Genomic DNA, 13,717 nt, shown 5'->3' on the forward strand with positions numbered 1-13,717 from the left:
CACGTCTGAACCCACAACACACATAAAACATCAGGAGCAGCCGAGCACTTCACTGCAATTAACCGCATGGCACAGAGTTAATTAACTGAAGAGTGAATTGACTGTTAATTCCACAGTTTGCCTATAAAACTAGCAAATATAACCCTCGACACTCAGTAAGCAGCCAAAAGGCAGTATGTGTCTGTGTGTGAGAGACTGTGATAGTGAGACAGAGCGAGGAGGGGCCTGACAATGCCAGGAATGTGAGGATAAATCCCAGGAAAAAGGTATATGTTTAAGTACAGGAAACGAAACCAGAGGAAGCAGGCAGTTACAACACAAGGAAATTCTGACAGCTAGGAGGAGATAAGAAAAGGGCAAGAGGCAGCATGCTGAGACAGAGTAATAATCCATTAGCAAGGCAAAAAAGCACACAATGTCAAGCAAAAAGTTTACCCTTCCGTGCACTTCAGTGAGCTGGTGGAGCGCGAGCGAGGCTTCATAACAATACTCATGGTGGCTGACCGTCTCCGCTCGAACGTCTCCAAAGCAAACGCAGCGTGTGGGGCCGCCTTCACGTGTTTCCAACTCGCTGCACTCCCACTCGCTCCTCTGTTCACACACACTCCTACCTACCTCCCCTTCCTCATTGAAGTACAGTGTTTTCTCTCCGCCCAGTGTTACTACGGTGTGTGAGAACCAGTCCAATCTGCCCCCCCCACCCCGTCCAATCCAACTCTCTTTCCCCTACCTCAGGTCTCTCTCACTCTCTCTCGCCCTTCCTTCTGTCTGTCTCTCTCCTACCTCAGGTCTCTTTCACTCTCTCTCACCCATCCCTCTTTCTGTCTCTCTCCCACCAACGGTCTCTCACTCTCTCCCACCCATCCTTCTGTCTGTCTCTCTCCCACCTCAAGTCTCTCTCACTCTCTCCCGCCCATCCTTCTGTCTGTCTCTCCCATCTCCGGTCTCTCTCTCTCCCACCCATCCTTCTGTCTGTCTCTCTCCCACCTCTTATCTCTCTCTCCCACCCTTCCTTCTGTCTGTCTCTCTCCCATCTCCGGTCTCTCTTGCTCACTCCTGCCCTTCCTTTTGTCTTTCTCTCGCAGTCTCCCAGAGGACTGCAGTGTAGACTGTAGTTCCGTAGTTGTAGTAAAGCATTGTAGTAACACGAGCAGGGCACGTGTGCAGCAGGACCCCTGAGCTCCTCTCGGGTGACAGAAATAGAAGAAAGGCCAGTATAATAGCTCACAGAGCTGCAGCTAAAGCATGTTCAGAAATGCAGCTCAAATATGAATTTTTGCAAAATTCGATTTGAGCAGTGTGAATTAAAAATATACAGAAAAAAATATTTCCAATCAATTCAAATCATATTTGTATGTTGATTTCTGGACATTCTAGTCAAATCAGATTTGGTGTATTTTCATACATTTTTTTAATATTTATTTACGTCCAATATTTCTGACAAAAACAGTATGGGCATAAACCAGCATTAAGGCAGGATGAGACAATGGCAAAAAAACTTATCTCTTCCGCTTTTGTAGCTGTTGCCTTTAGAACTGCGCAATGTAAGTCATAGTCCATTGTGAAACCTCTAGCTGGTATTTAGCTAACTTTAGCTCAGCACCATCCAGCATCTTTATTACTATGACAACCAGTGTAAATATGTAAGCAAATGTGATTACAGTCCAAACAAACAAATCATATTTAATCACTAGTCATTTACGCTGTAAAAAGTAAGTAATAAAAGTGCTGTTATAAGAAAATAATCAATAATTGGTGGTGTAATGCTGCCTCATGCAAAGCTGAGTTACTGTTACCACCGTGAACTTGATTATTTTCCAATAACATCAATCCCAACATGTTTTATTCCTCTTACACCACAGCAATTTGACAATGATTTCAGTACTTTATTTATTAAAATTATAGCTACATTTACTGTTGTGGAACAGTAGAACACTTATATTATAACAGCTATAAAAAATTGTTCCCTCTCCCAGCCTCCCTTTTTCCCTCTCTGATGAAGTTAATGAGACAAAGAAAAACCAAAAACAAACAAACAAACAAACAAAAAAAAAAAACAAAACAAAAAACCACAGATGTCATGTTACTGAGAAACCACAAAGCCCTTGATGGAAAACTGTTCAAACTGACACTGGGGACTTCTTCCATAAATGTTAAATAAAGATCTCCATAAACAATTGCACAGGTTATTTGGAGCACCTGCCATACAAGTCACTGTGTGAGTTGTTACTACAGAAACAACAACATATTAGAACGAGTGCATTCATGTAAACCTTGCAGTGGGAACTATTATCAGAGCTGCTGTTATAGAAAATTCAACAGTGCTGTGGTATAATGGCATTTAAGAACTAATTCAGATTTGCCCTGTTGTGTAAACAAAGCCTAAAATTGAAGGGGTACATATTTAATCTCTTATCTAAAAATGACACAGATCTGATTTTTTCAGATTAACCCTGTGCTGTATAAATAAAGATTTTCATTATCCGGTGTTAGCAGCATGTCGACTGTAGCAACTTTAAAGTTAACAAGGTTATTGATTTAAATATATATTACATCGAGTATGTGATATTTGTGGACATCTGGATCCTTTCAGGCTATAAGACTCTTCATGCTAATGACAGATACAAACACAACACAGGATCAAGGACAAAAAAAACCCTGAAAATTTGAATTACGCAATGCGGTGTGTAAAGCGGATACAGCTTATAAAGTTACCACACAGATACACCACAGAGACAAAAAAAGTCTGAGTGTGTGTGTGCGTGTGTGTGCGTGTTAGGGTGAGGATGGACGTGTGTTTGCACACGTGTTAAGTTAACGAACAGAAGAAGGTAAACGGTAGAGGAGAGAAGCACTCCAGATGAGCGTGTTGTATGGATTTGTGCTTGTGGAAACTCACAGATCTACAGTCACCTCCCCTGTCAGCGTTTTTACACTGAATTGCATTTGCAGTCATAAAATCAACACAAAGACAAACTTTTCAGTATAATGAATAAGCTCTAAAGCAAGGCTACGATCTACAGTAAAATGCCATTTTTACACTGCCATGCAGAGCCATAAAGCTTTCTGAGCTTTAAATCTACTCGCCCTTGCGTGACCTTGTTACGTTCTTCAACATCTCCTCCACCTGTCACCCCGACTAAGCCTCAGAAACCAGTAAGAGTCTTTCATGGTGACGCAGAGCCATTAGAAAAACTCTCATCTGCTAGCAACCTGCGTCAGTCAATGGCTGACAAGCATGTGGTGGTGTTTACAGTGCTGTTTGACGCATATAACACTGAGTTTGGCGAAATAAGCGGCAGATGAAAGAGACATCGGAAACAAAATTTTGTGGGTTCTCTAAAACCTGCGCTATAAGATTAATAGAAATCTATTAGAGCTTAGATAACCACACTGAAGTCTGTTCATCAGGCAAGTGCTACAGCAGTTGTCCTGTACCTCTTCCATTTAAACCATGTTAATAAACCTGTAGTTGGCCACTTATTTTCTTTGTATTGACACAAGTTAAAAAACAAACAAACAAAAAACATGCCAGCAAACACCCTAAAGCCATGCCAAGGGTGCCAATACTTTAGTTTTCATGAACAGAAATTTTCAGTAAACCTTGTGTGTCAAGTTATGATAAAATACAATAAAAATACACTGTGAATTACTATTGCAAAGGTATTATTTTTGTGTGCCTTCACATCAATCTCTAAAAATTTTTTTCTGTTTGAATTCCAGACTAGAAAATTACTTTATGAACAGAAATCATTTCTACAAACTACATCAGGTCCAATCTTCTTCACAGATGGTCAGCGTGGCTGCAGGTTTTATTCCACCCAAGCAGCAGTCACACCTTGTTTAATCAATCGATCATTCATTCATTTTTAGTAAGAGCTTTATCCTGGTCATGATCGTGGTGGATCCGGAGTGTATCCTGGGAACACTAATCCTGGTCTTTAGTTGACTATTACTTCTATTATGGTCCGCATTAAACGTGCCTGGACTCACAGTGATGTGGGTGGAACAGCTCTAAATGCGGAGTGATATTCAAAATTTGCTCTGACTTCATGTCTCATTTCTTACGACCCAGTTTCATGCTGGGTTTTATTTCTAATGTGCATAAAAACTCAAGCCCATCTGTCCTGCTGCATTTGAAGATGAAGCATACACTCCATAGACATCCAAATCTAACACTTCCGCTTGATTCTGAAAATAAGGGTGCTACTGTAGAACTGTAATATGCAGCTAAATGGACACTTCTATCAGGCTGGTGTGAAAACCTGCAGCCATACTGACCCTGCTCAGATAAGACTGCACACCACTCTACGTTATTAAATGGTCTGTATGACCCATAAAATTCCCACATTGCCAATCGGAATCTGTAAAACACTGTGAAATGAACAACCTAAGCTTTTAGGAAGCAACGATCTGACGGCTGCCATGTGACATTGCCCTCTTGTGTTTAAAAGAAGAAATAGCTCAACAGCAATAAAATATCACATTATAAAGGAAAAGGAATGAAAAAACCCTCCAAACTTCAAACCCTTTAGGGAAATTCTCAAAGGTTTGATGAAGAATCCTACAGAAAGTTACTCCTTCAAAGACATGTGCAAACATGAAGCCTTTTTTGTATCTCATTTTTTTGTACTTTCAAATTCCATGCACAAATCTCATCACAGAGAATTCAACTCAAATACCTGTTTGAGACACAGACACACAAACATCTATAGTGCAGCATGTAAATGGGTGATGTAGGTGTGCGTACCTGTGAGACTTAAAGTAGCGTTTCCTCTTCTTGCCTTTAGGAGAGCTCATATTTAGAGCTTTTTGCCATCAGGCTAGCAGAGACAGACTGCCTGAGATGCTGTACCTGTGCTGCACTGAAATACTCTGACCTAACTCCATGCTTGTGTGACAGAGCCATGCACGTCACTATCCCCGACCTCTCACTATAATCCCATCAAATCCCAGTGTCCTTATTTGGTCTAGCATGGTCTAAGAACAGGGTGGGCTTTCCCATCTCAACTCTTACACGCATCAACCACAGCATAAACCAGCAGCAGGAAAAGCAGACAGTCACTATCCTGACTCCACTTACTTCTGCTGCAAAGTACACTGCATCGATCTATGATCTCAAGTACACACATCATTAACAGTTTGTTAAATTGTATAATGCTTGAAAATACATCAGAATTAAAAGTGTATACAGTAGAATCCCTCTGAGAGCAGATTAAGTGTGGACTTCTTTACTCAGAACTAGTTGAACATTATTCTCTATTGAAAAATCCTTTACAATATACAGATGATTTTATTTGTGTCTGGGGAAAAAAAGGAGCTCTAGACTAATACAAAGCAATACAATGAACATCATGATGTAAAATGATGAACACTAGTGTAACATACTTAAAGGTAGAGATATTGATCCAGAGCGACTCAGACCAGGATAAAGTGATTACTGAAGATGAATGAATGAAACAAGAGGTTTAGTGTTTAAAACTAAGGGTGGGTGAAATGACAAAAGTATCATATAACAATATTTGAAGACATTTCTATAATACACAATTGTATCATGATATATAGGTTTGCTAAACTTTGCAGAGTGATGTTTTTATTTAACACCTACAAAATTAAAGCTACTGAAAAATTCCATGAAGGTTTAAAGGTGCAATAGTCAATATTTTTAATTTCTTACTAATACAGATAACAGGGAAAAGTAGCTAAAAATGATTTAAAAAAATTATAGTTTAAACCATTGTCTCAGAACAATATACGTAGATGAAAAAAAAAAATGTTAGGAAAACCTGCCTTCCGATCCGGAATGTTTGTTTATATTTGGATTGGCCTCCTGTCAGTTATTTTGTAGACACGCCCCCAATGCCCCTTCATATCCTCATAAATCATTATGAGGAGAAGTTGCATGTTTATAGAGTTGTAACTTGGCTTTCAGGCAGGTGAATGTCCAAGTGCGCTTGAAACTGAAGTCATGACCGTCCTTGCTAATGATAACGCTAGTTAGCATGCTAACACTGTTTGACTTCTAGTTGAAATCTTACCTAATGCAGCTTTAACATTTTACAACTTCAAATGTTCAGTACAAACTTTTAACAATTAATCAGCTACTTTAAATTAGCTGATTTAAAGTAAAACGTATGAAGTATCATAAATGAATAAAGTATAAAGTATCATAACTGATCAGGGCATAAAAATATTTATGTTGTGATGAACTATGTCACAATATATTGACGCCCTGATCAGTTATGATACTTTATACTATGAGAACATGTTTCAATAACAAAAGTGCAGCTAAAGTAACTTTTTTTTTTTTAGCGTTACATGCTCTGACAGAGCAAACTGAAAGACATACTTCTCACATAGAACATGCTGAGGTGGGAAATTACATCATCACTTGCAAATTACCTCTTACAAGGCCCCATGAACACAACATTGGTCATTTAGAACAATACACGTGCAATGTATGACTGGTACAAGGGAGAGAAGGCCAGAGCATGGCAATAGAACCAAAAACTGACTGCCACTCTGACTGCATCCCTGTTGCTATCAGTACTTTACCTGAGGAGCTCATCATCCAGAACCAGGCACCAGGCAAATGACTTGCTGCCTGACCTAATGTTCCTGGTGGATTAGAATATGAAAGAGGAGCCTGAGCTGAGAAGTGAAAGAGAGGCGCTTCAATCACTTGATCCTTTTCAGGACTTTAGCGTAAAGGTTAGACAGGGACCTGGTTGATCAGAACACCGTGTTCACCTCTAGAAGGTACCTGCTGAACCTGTGTGAGCCTGAAACAAGCCATTAAACTGGGATTAGCGCAAATACAGTACATAGAGTACAGCACTGAACAGCACTCATATGACCCCAGGAGAAGAAAACTGAAGCCACCTCACCATCTCTCCAGCAGAATACTGGTATGTTCCTCCTAGGGATTTGACTCATGGATTTTCTCCTCACTTAGGGGGAAAAAAGCCCTCACTTAAAGCCAGTTAAAAAGAGCCATGAGCTATTTCTAGCACTTCATCTTCCTAGATTTTTTTTTCCACCTAGGAGTGATTCTCTTCCATAATCAAATAGATGTGCAGCTCATCATTTTCATTCATCTTTCTTCCCCCCAAAAATAGTGTGTCTGTATAGAACAGGAAGGCCTGAAGTAGCAAATGGAGAACATGCACTACTACATAATGAGATATGCTTCCTCATACTGATAACTAATTATTAACTAGTAAATTAAAACACTTGTTGTTCTTCTTCTTCTTTTGGCTGCTCCTGTTAGGCGTCACCACAGCGGATCAACGTCTATTGTCTGCATATTGATTTGGCACAGGTTTTACACCGGATGCCTTTCCTTATGCAACCCTCCCCATTTATCCAGTCTTGGGACCGGCACTGAGACTGCACTAGCCTGTGCACCCCCAGTGGCTGGGGTTGACACCCAGCGTGGGGCTCAAACCCACAATCCTGGGATCACTTACATTTGATACAAAACAGAAAATGAGCTTTTGTGCCACTGTTGTATTTATACAATCCTGTTTCAAAATTAAAGCATTTCGACCTTAACTATTAAAAACCGGCACAATTTGAGTCACATTTGGGTAATTGTGAAAATATTCAACATAAAAACGAAGCAGTAGGAGATATAATGTAACACTGAGGTAACTGCGCCCACAAACATATTTGACTGACAGAAGATTATATGACTGTAGTCAGCTTAATAAAAATTTCACACACTGCATCCTGCACTGCATATTATTGGGAGAAATAATGTAGTATACAGTGGTATTCAAATTGTGGGGTGGGGGTGCAATGGAACACAGATTATTACTCATACAGGCTTTTAAATATATATTTTTTAAAATACATATACATGTACTGTTGCAGTATGCAGCATATGTTATTCAAGGGTGCCAGTTTGAACACCTGGTAATTCCTTGCATTGTCAGACTGCACTTCCTGTTGTCAGTTTGCCTGTTGCAATCCCCACCCTGGTATTTTCCCCAATTCAGAATTGTGAATAGAGGTTCTCTAGCTCCAGCTCTAGTCAGTACAGTGGGCAAACAAGTGGCCAGAACTCAGCATGGCTCAGAATGAATAATAAGGCATAACTGTGTCAGATCAGGAATTACCATCAGTGCTACAAAGCCACTGCATAACCAACAGAAGCTGAGTGAAAGAATAAAAAGTGCACGCTGACACACAGTCACCTCTTTGACTTATTCCCGCAGACCTGCCTACACACTGTCCCTAGATCAGCCCCACTTCTAGTGATATCTCACCTGCCTTACCTCTGACATTTAAAAAAAAAACACACACACACACTCTCACATCACCTACGGTGTTAGCTCATCCCAGCGTCGACCTGGAAATAACTCATTCACATTCATGTGGACTCCTAAATGAAATGCATTATACTGGCTATTGTGTTACGGTGGAGGATTTTTAATAACCATGAACATATGGTATATTGTGCAGGGCTAATTAATAAAAACATGGCTACGGTGAGCTAAGCTTAAAATCACACTCATGCATCAAGGATGGAAATTTTGTAATCAGGCCTGTATCATAATTAACCGTAGCTCTAGTACTAGATTATTCCAGTGCTGTGTCATGTCTATTTCCTAACACCTTCAGTGATAAAGCACAAAAACATTATATATTTTTTTTCAGTGCAAAAAACGAAAATGCATGTGCATATCATTATTAATAATCCAACACACCAAAAATGTGTGTTCTAATCACTTAAGTAAAGTAACACCTAGTCATCCCTGACTTTACATTACAAAGAACAGATGGTGTACATTAGTAATGTATGGCTTATCTCCATACTGCATATATGTTCAGCTCATATCTGTGTGACAGCGCAATACACACTCGCTTTCCTTACAGGCTAATAGCTCCCTGCTTCCTATTATTGATTACAGAACCAACAGGAGCTACACTGAATATATGTGATGAGAAAAATGTCCACCATGTGCGCCATATGATTCCACATGTAATGCATGGTCAGAATTACGCACCTACTCAGTCGTCTGTCAAAATTCAAACAAATAATAAAGCTACCAGATTCAAATTAATCCACTGAAAAATAACCCGATAACTGGACTGCCAATGTGTGTGTTTTAATAACAGTAGCACTGGATAGATATCTGATAGCTGCACTGTTGCCCAGCATTCAGTTGGCCACTGCTTGAGCGCACACATACACACACACACACACACACACACACCTTACGTCTTTCAGCGTGCACCTCCGATATTGACCCATGCCTTTTTTCTCATGCAAACAACAGAACAGCTTTTGAGACAGCGCTATTATAACACCACTATGGCACCAAACTCATGACCCACATTTATAACTCCTTTATAATAAGGTCCAATATTAGCAGAGCAAAAGTGATTATTACCACTGATGAGATGCTATTCAGCCCCTCTTGGGCAGCAGACACAGAGATAAGGCAATGTTGAGCATGAGTCAGGGCTAAAAAAAAAGGGCTCCTGGAAATCAATACCACCACAACCACTTTATTTAAACTGGGATCTGAGAACAATTATTGACAATTCCGTGGCATGTGAGGAAAACTGATATCGCGCTTCGTTCATTTCACATTCTGTTTAAATTAATGTGCCGTCTATAGCAGATCAAAGTGGGTCTTCAACCAGCAGACCAGGAAGTCGAGCTTCCAGCTGAGCGGTCCAATAAATCCACCTTGAGGAGAAAACACCAGAACGCCAGCCAAAGCTCACACAGCAATGATACAAGACAACAGGACATTTGGAAAATCCAAAAGTCCACATTAAGTTCTACAGGATGCAAATGAACCCTCAGTTATATACTGCATGCTACTAAAAGCCCTGAGTAAAGCAGTGAGCTGTAATTTAGCGCTGAAGACACTCAGTGCCACTCTACTTTGCAGAAGTCATCTTTACCATCTTCTTCGGCCCTTGATGTCAATGGGCTTGTTAATGGCATATGGAGAGCCATTGATGCAGGCGCTGCGGTAGCGGGCGACCCTCTCCAGGGAACAGAGCTCCGAGCTCACCGGCAGACTCATCGCTGGCTGACGAGAGGACTGAGTGATGAAAGACCAGACGGATACAGACTCGCAGGCGACAAAGGCTCTGTCTCTTCCAGTCAGACTGGGGGTGGGAGAAAGAGCAGGAGAAAATGCAAGCGGGTGGAGGGAGGGGATGTGTGTGTGTGTTTGTGTGTGTGTGTATGTGTGTACGTGTGTGTGTGAGAGAGAGAGAGCAGCACTAAGAGAGTCTATAAGAGAGTGTAGATTGCCAAGTTTTAGAGCAGTAATAACAATTAGGGACTTAATGAAGAGATGGGAGCCAGTTTAAGGGTGTGTGTGGCCCTGCATGCGCATCTAGGTGTGTGTGCAGCACTACTCCATTTTCTTGGAACTCTACTTGATTTACAGCCATTTGTTAAAGGCTTTTATATCCCAAGTCCTTGAGCCTAATAAGAGAGGCGAGAGTGACGTACAAGGAGAACATTATCAATCCAGCAAGCCGATCCTGCTGCCACTTCATTTCTGCTTAGAGTCAATTTAGTGTGCAAAAAGCAGTCCAGTGCCTTTTTGGCATCGAAAACATTGAATTATACATGCTGGATCATGATGGATTGTGCTGCTTTCAGCTGTACATGAATTCATCACGTCTTGAATAACGAGGATGCATCAGAAGTGGGTTTTAATCTGGGCAGGGTAGAGCTCTTAATGAACACCACAGTGAGTCTTATGACTTCTATTAGCTCTATAGGCTCATGTTTTATGCGTGCATTATCTAGACACCTGCGCGGATAGAGCCCAAGGCAGGACCTGAATTGATACTCTTTTGCCCTCAGAATGCACCAGTGCTAGCGTGTATTACAACTCGAACTTATATGGCCCCTGGGCGGTTCAGACGCGAACATGGCTCAGCTCAGCACTATAGATAGTTGGTTGCCTTCGGTTCCTGTGGCAGTACCAGTCCGTCTGTTTCTCCTAAATATAATCTGACAGTATTTGAGTGATTATCCGATAATTACACTTTAAGAAAGAACAGTGTCATCCTGCACTATAATTGTCCCTTTGAGGAAACCCTTGAAGGTTCTATGTAGAACATCACAACAGAGGGTTTTCCTTAAGAAAACTTTACTCTACAGAAAGCTAGAGCCATTAACCATTCAAAAAAAAAAAAAAAAACCCAGCAAAGATCCAACCCACCCCCAAAAAGCTAAAAAAACAAACGCTGGCAAGTGATAAATGCCACTGATAAATAAGAAGCAAATAAAAACAGTGATATAAGTTAGGAATAAAACACAACATTGGTTATTTTATTTTAAAAACGTGTAGTGTTTTATTCCTTTAATACCACTGCAATTTGCCAACAATTGAAACTGTTTATTAATTGAAGAAACACACATCATACCTTTTATGCATTTATAGTCACATTTAATGTTGAGGGAATGTCAATGAAAAAAGCGTTAGTTTCTGTTATCCCTTATATTATAGCCAGGGTTGGGTTGTAACAGTATACAAGTAATGGCGTTACATATTCAGAATCTAAAACTAGAACAGTATTCAGTCCTCGGTACATTTTGAAACATCTAGTATATTCAAATTGCTTTATAAAATTTTGTTAGAATAGTTTTAGAATATATATCTCTTAATGACCACAAAAAGGCAGAGATAAAAGAATGACAGAAAATTCTCTTCGCTATTTATAAAACGCAGTTGTCTGAGAATTGCACAATGGTCAAGCAAGGACGCTTGGGCTAAAACCTCTAAAGCCGAAATACCGCCCACACATTTGGCAAGGAAAAATGGTGAATAAGCAGCAGAAGAAACTTTCAGATTAGACAGTGTAGAAAAAGTTTGGAGAGTTTGTAATTCCAGGTAAGACATGGGATTATAAGACTATTGTGCAGTTAGTGGTTTTTAAGCTATTTCTTTCAGTATGTGTGTGGCGTGTGTGTGCGTGTGTACTGAGTAGGCCTATGTGATTACCGTTAGTCTACAATAGAACTAAATCATTTAAAATCAAGTGTAAGTGTGCATAACTTGTCTACACTGCTTTGCTTTGAGCCATTCACTTTGAGTGATTTATCAGTTGTTTACTCTGAGTACATGAAACTTCGATGAACTTCCAGCTGAACTTGTTGACATGGACCAGCCCTGACATAGAATGATGTGGCTAATAGCTCAGACTCACTTTTAAAATGGACACTTCATTGTTCATGCATCTTCCAGCACAGCTGGAACATATGCAGATTATTTCTATAGATATTTTTAACCAATCCAAGGTGTCTAAATGTATTATACAATACTTACTCAATGTGTGTGAATGTGAAGGGATTGTCAGGTGTTGTCAATCAATATTTGTTGCCTTCTGTATACAATGAACAAATAATTAACATACTCACTATTTCTAACAAGCTACCACCCAAAACACTGATCACAGCAAAGTAAGCCAAAGATTACCTAACACACATCATAATACTCCCAATTCTGCCTTTAAAATATATATTCTAAAAGTATTCTAAAATTAAGCACAATAAATGACCCTTTATTCTTGTAACTGAATACATTATTGACTACATTAGAGAGAGTGTATTGAGTATTCAGCCTTGGATACTTCGAGCAATGGATACTTTAGCCCTTACTTTCTCCTGAAGTTAATAAGACAGAAAAAAAGCAGCGTGTTATAAAGAAGTACAAAGCCTTTCATCTTGAGGACTTTTCCATGCTGGAAAACTAAAGGAACAGCTTTACATCTGACTCTTACAAAGCACTGACACTGGAGACTCCTTCAAAAAATGTTAAACATGTCCTTACAGAAAACTTCAGTGATTTTTCACTGTTAACTAACAACACATTTGATTTTTCCCCTTAGTGTGCATCTGACTGCATTATATCAGAGTTCTGTGGAATATAGGAGTTTGTATTATGCACCTACACTCAAATAAGTTTTTTTTCTGAAGTGGTTATAAATACTAGCTTACATTTTTGGGGGTTTTTGTCAGTCCACCACTGCAGGCAATCAAAAAGTCTATCTGAGAACTCATAGGAACTTATATGAGTCTAAGTCTGAGCTTAAACCAAATTGATTTCATTGTGTTTCTGTCACTTGCATTGGTTTAATATCTCCTCACCTAACAACACTCCCTTTCACTAAATTCCTCACTTGTGTGCCAGCTCTTTTGGCAATAATAACTGCTAAAGCCATCACATTCATTGCTACCAATCTCCAGCTCTTTTTGTTAATATAAGGCACAGGGTTTAGGCACGCAGTCAGCATTCTCTATACAATATCCGAGATGCCAAGTTAATAAAGACACTGTTGAGCACAAGGTCATGCTTTTGCAAGATGCGCATATTTCTGAGTCAGCCTAATCTTTAAAACAATGAAAAGTCTGTAGAATCAATACACTGTTAACAAACAATATCTTGAAAATCCAACAGAATCTTGAGCTCATTTTCAGAGCCTTAAAACCATTTTATCTAAAGCAACGTACAACTGAGGCAGAATCCAGTCTAAGCAGTTGAGTGTAATGGGGCACCGTCCAGCTGAGCTTCTCAGGCACTCTTGAGAATAAACCTCTCAACCTCGATTTGACCGTCATATGCACGTCACCTGGACAGTAGATGCGCATCTCTTCATTACCACAAGAGAGCAGTAGAGCAGTGCACAACGACGGCTCACACAGCAGACTGAAGGAAACTACATTTCCAGAGCA

The 13,717-nt window shown here is 39.9% G+C and overlaps 1 protein-coding gene across 5 annotated transcripts in view; it reads right to left on the reverse strand.

Annotated features, from left to right (window-relative positions):
- Window positions 1-13,717, reverse strand: part of pde4d (phosphodiesterase 4D, cAMP-specific) — a 139,111-nt gene that overhangs the window by 35,798 nt on the left and 89,596 nt on the right. The window contains exon 1 of one of the 5 annotated variants that reach the window (XM_053236479.1): window positions 9,922-11,066. The exons of 3 other annotated variants lie outside the window; for them this stretch is intronic. In XM_053236479.1, coding sequence (XP_053092454.1) covers window positions 9,922-10,046 — 125 coding nt within the window. In that variant the 5' untranslated portion in view covers window positions 10,047-11,066. Of the gene's footprint in view, window positions 1-435; window positions 868-9,921; window positions 11,067-13,717 lie in introns of those variants that run through there. One more of the 5 variants, XM_026928268.3, reaches the window with a different exon arrangement.

This window comes from Pangasianodon hypophthalmus, chromosome 8 (assembly GCF_027358585.1).
Source record: "Pangasianodon hypophthalmus isolate fPanHyp1 chromosome 8, fPanHyp1.pri, whole genome shotgun sequence".
Lineage (NCBI taxonomy): Eukaryota > Metazoa > Chordata > Actinopteri > Siluriformes > Pangasiidae > Pangasianodon > Pangasianodon hypophthalmus.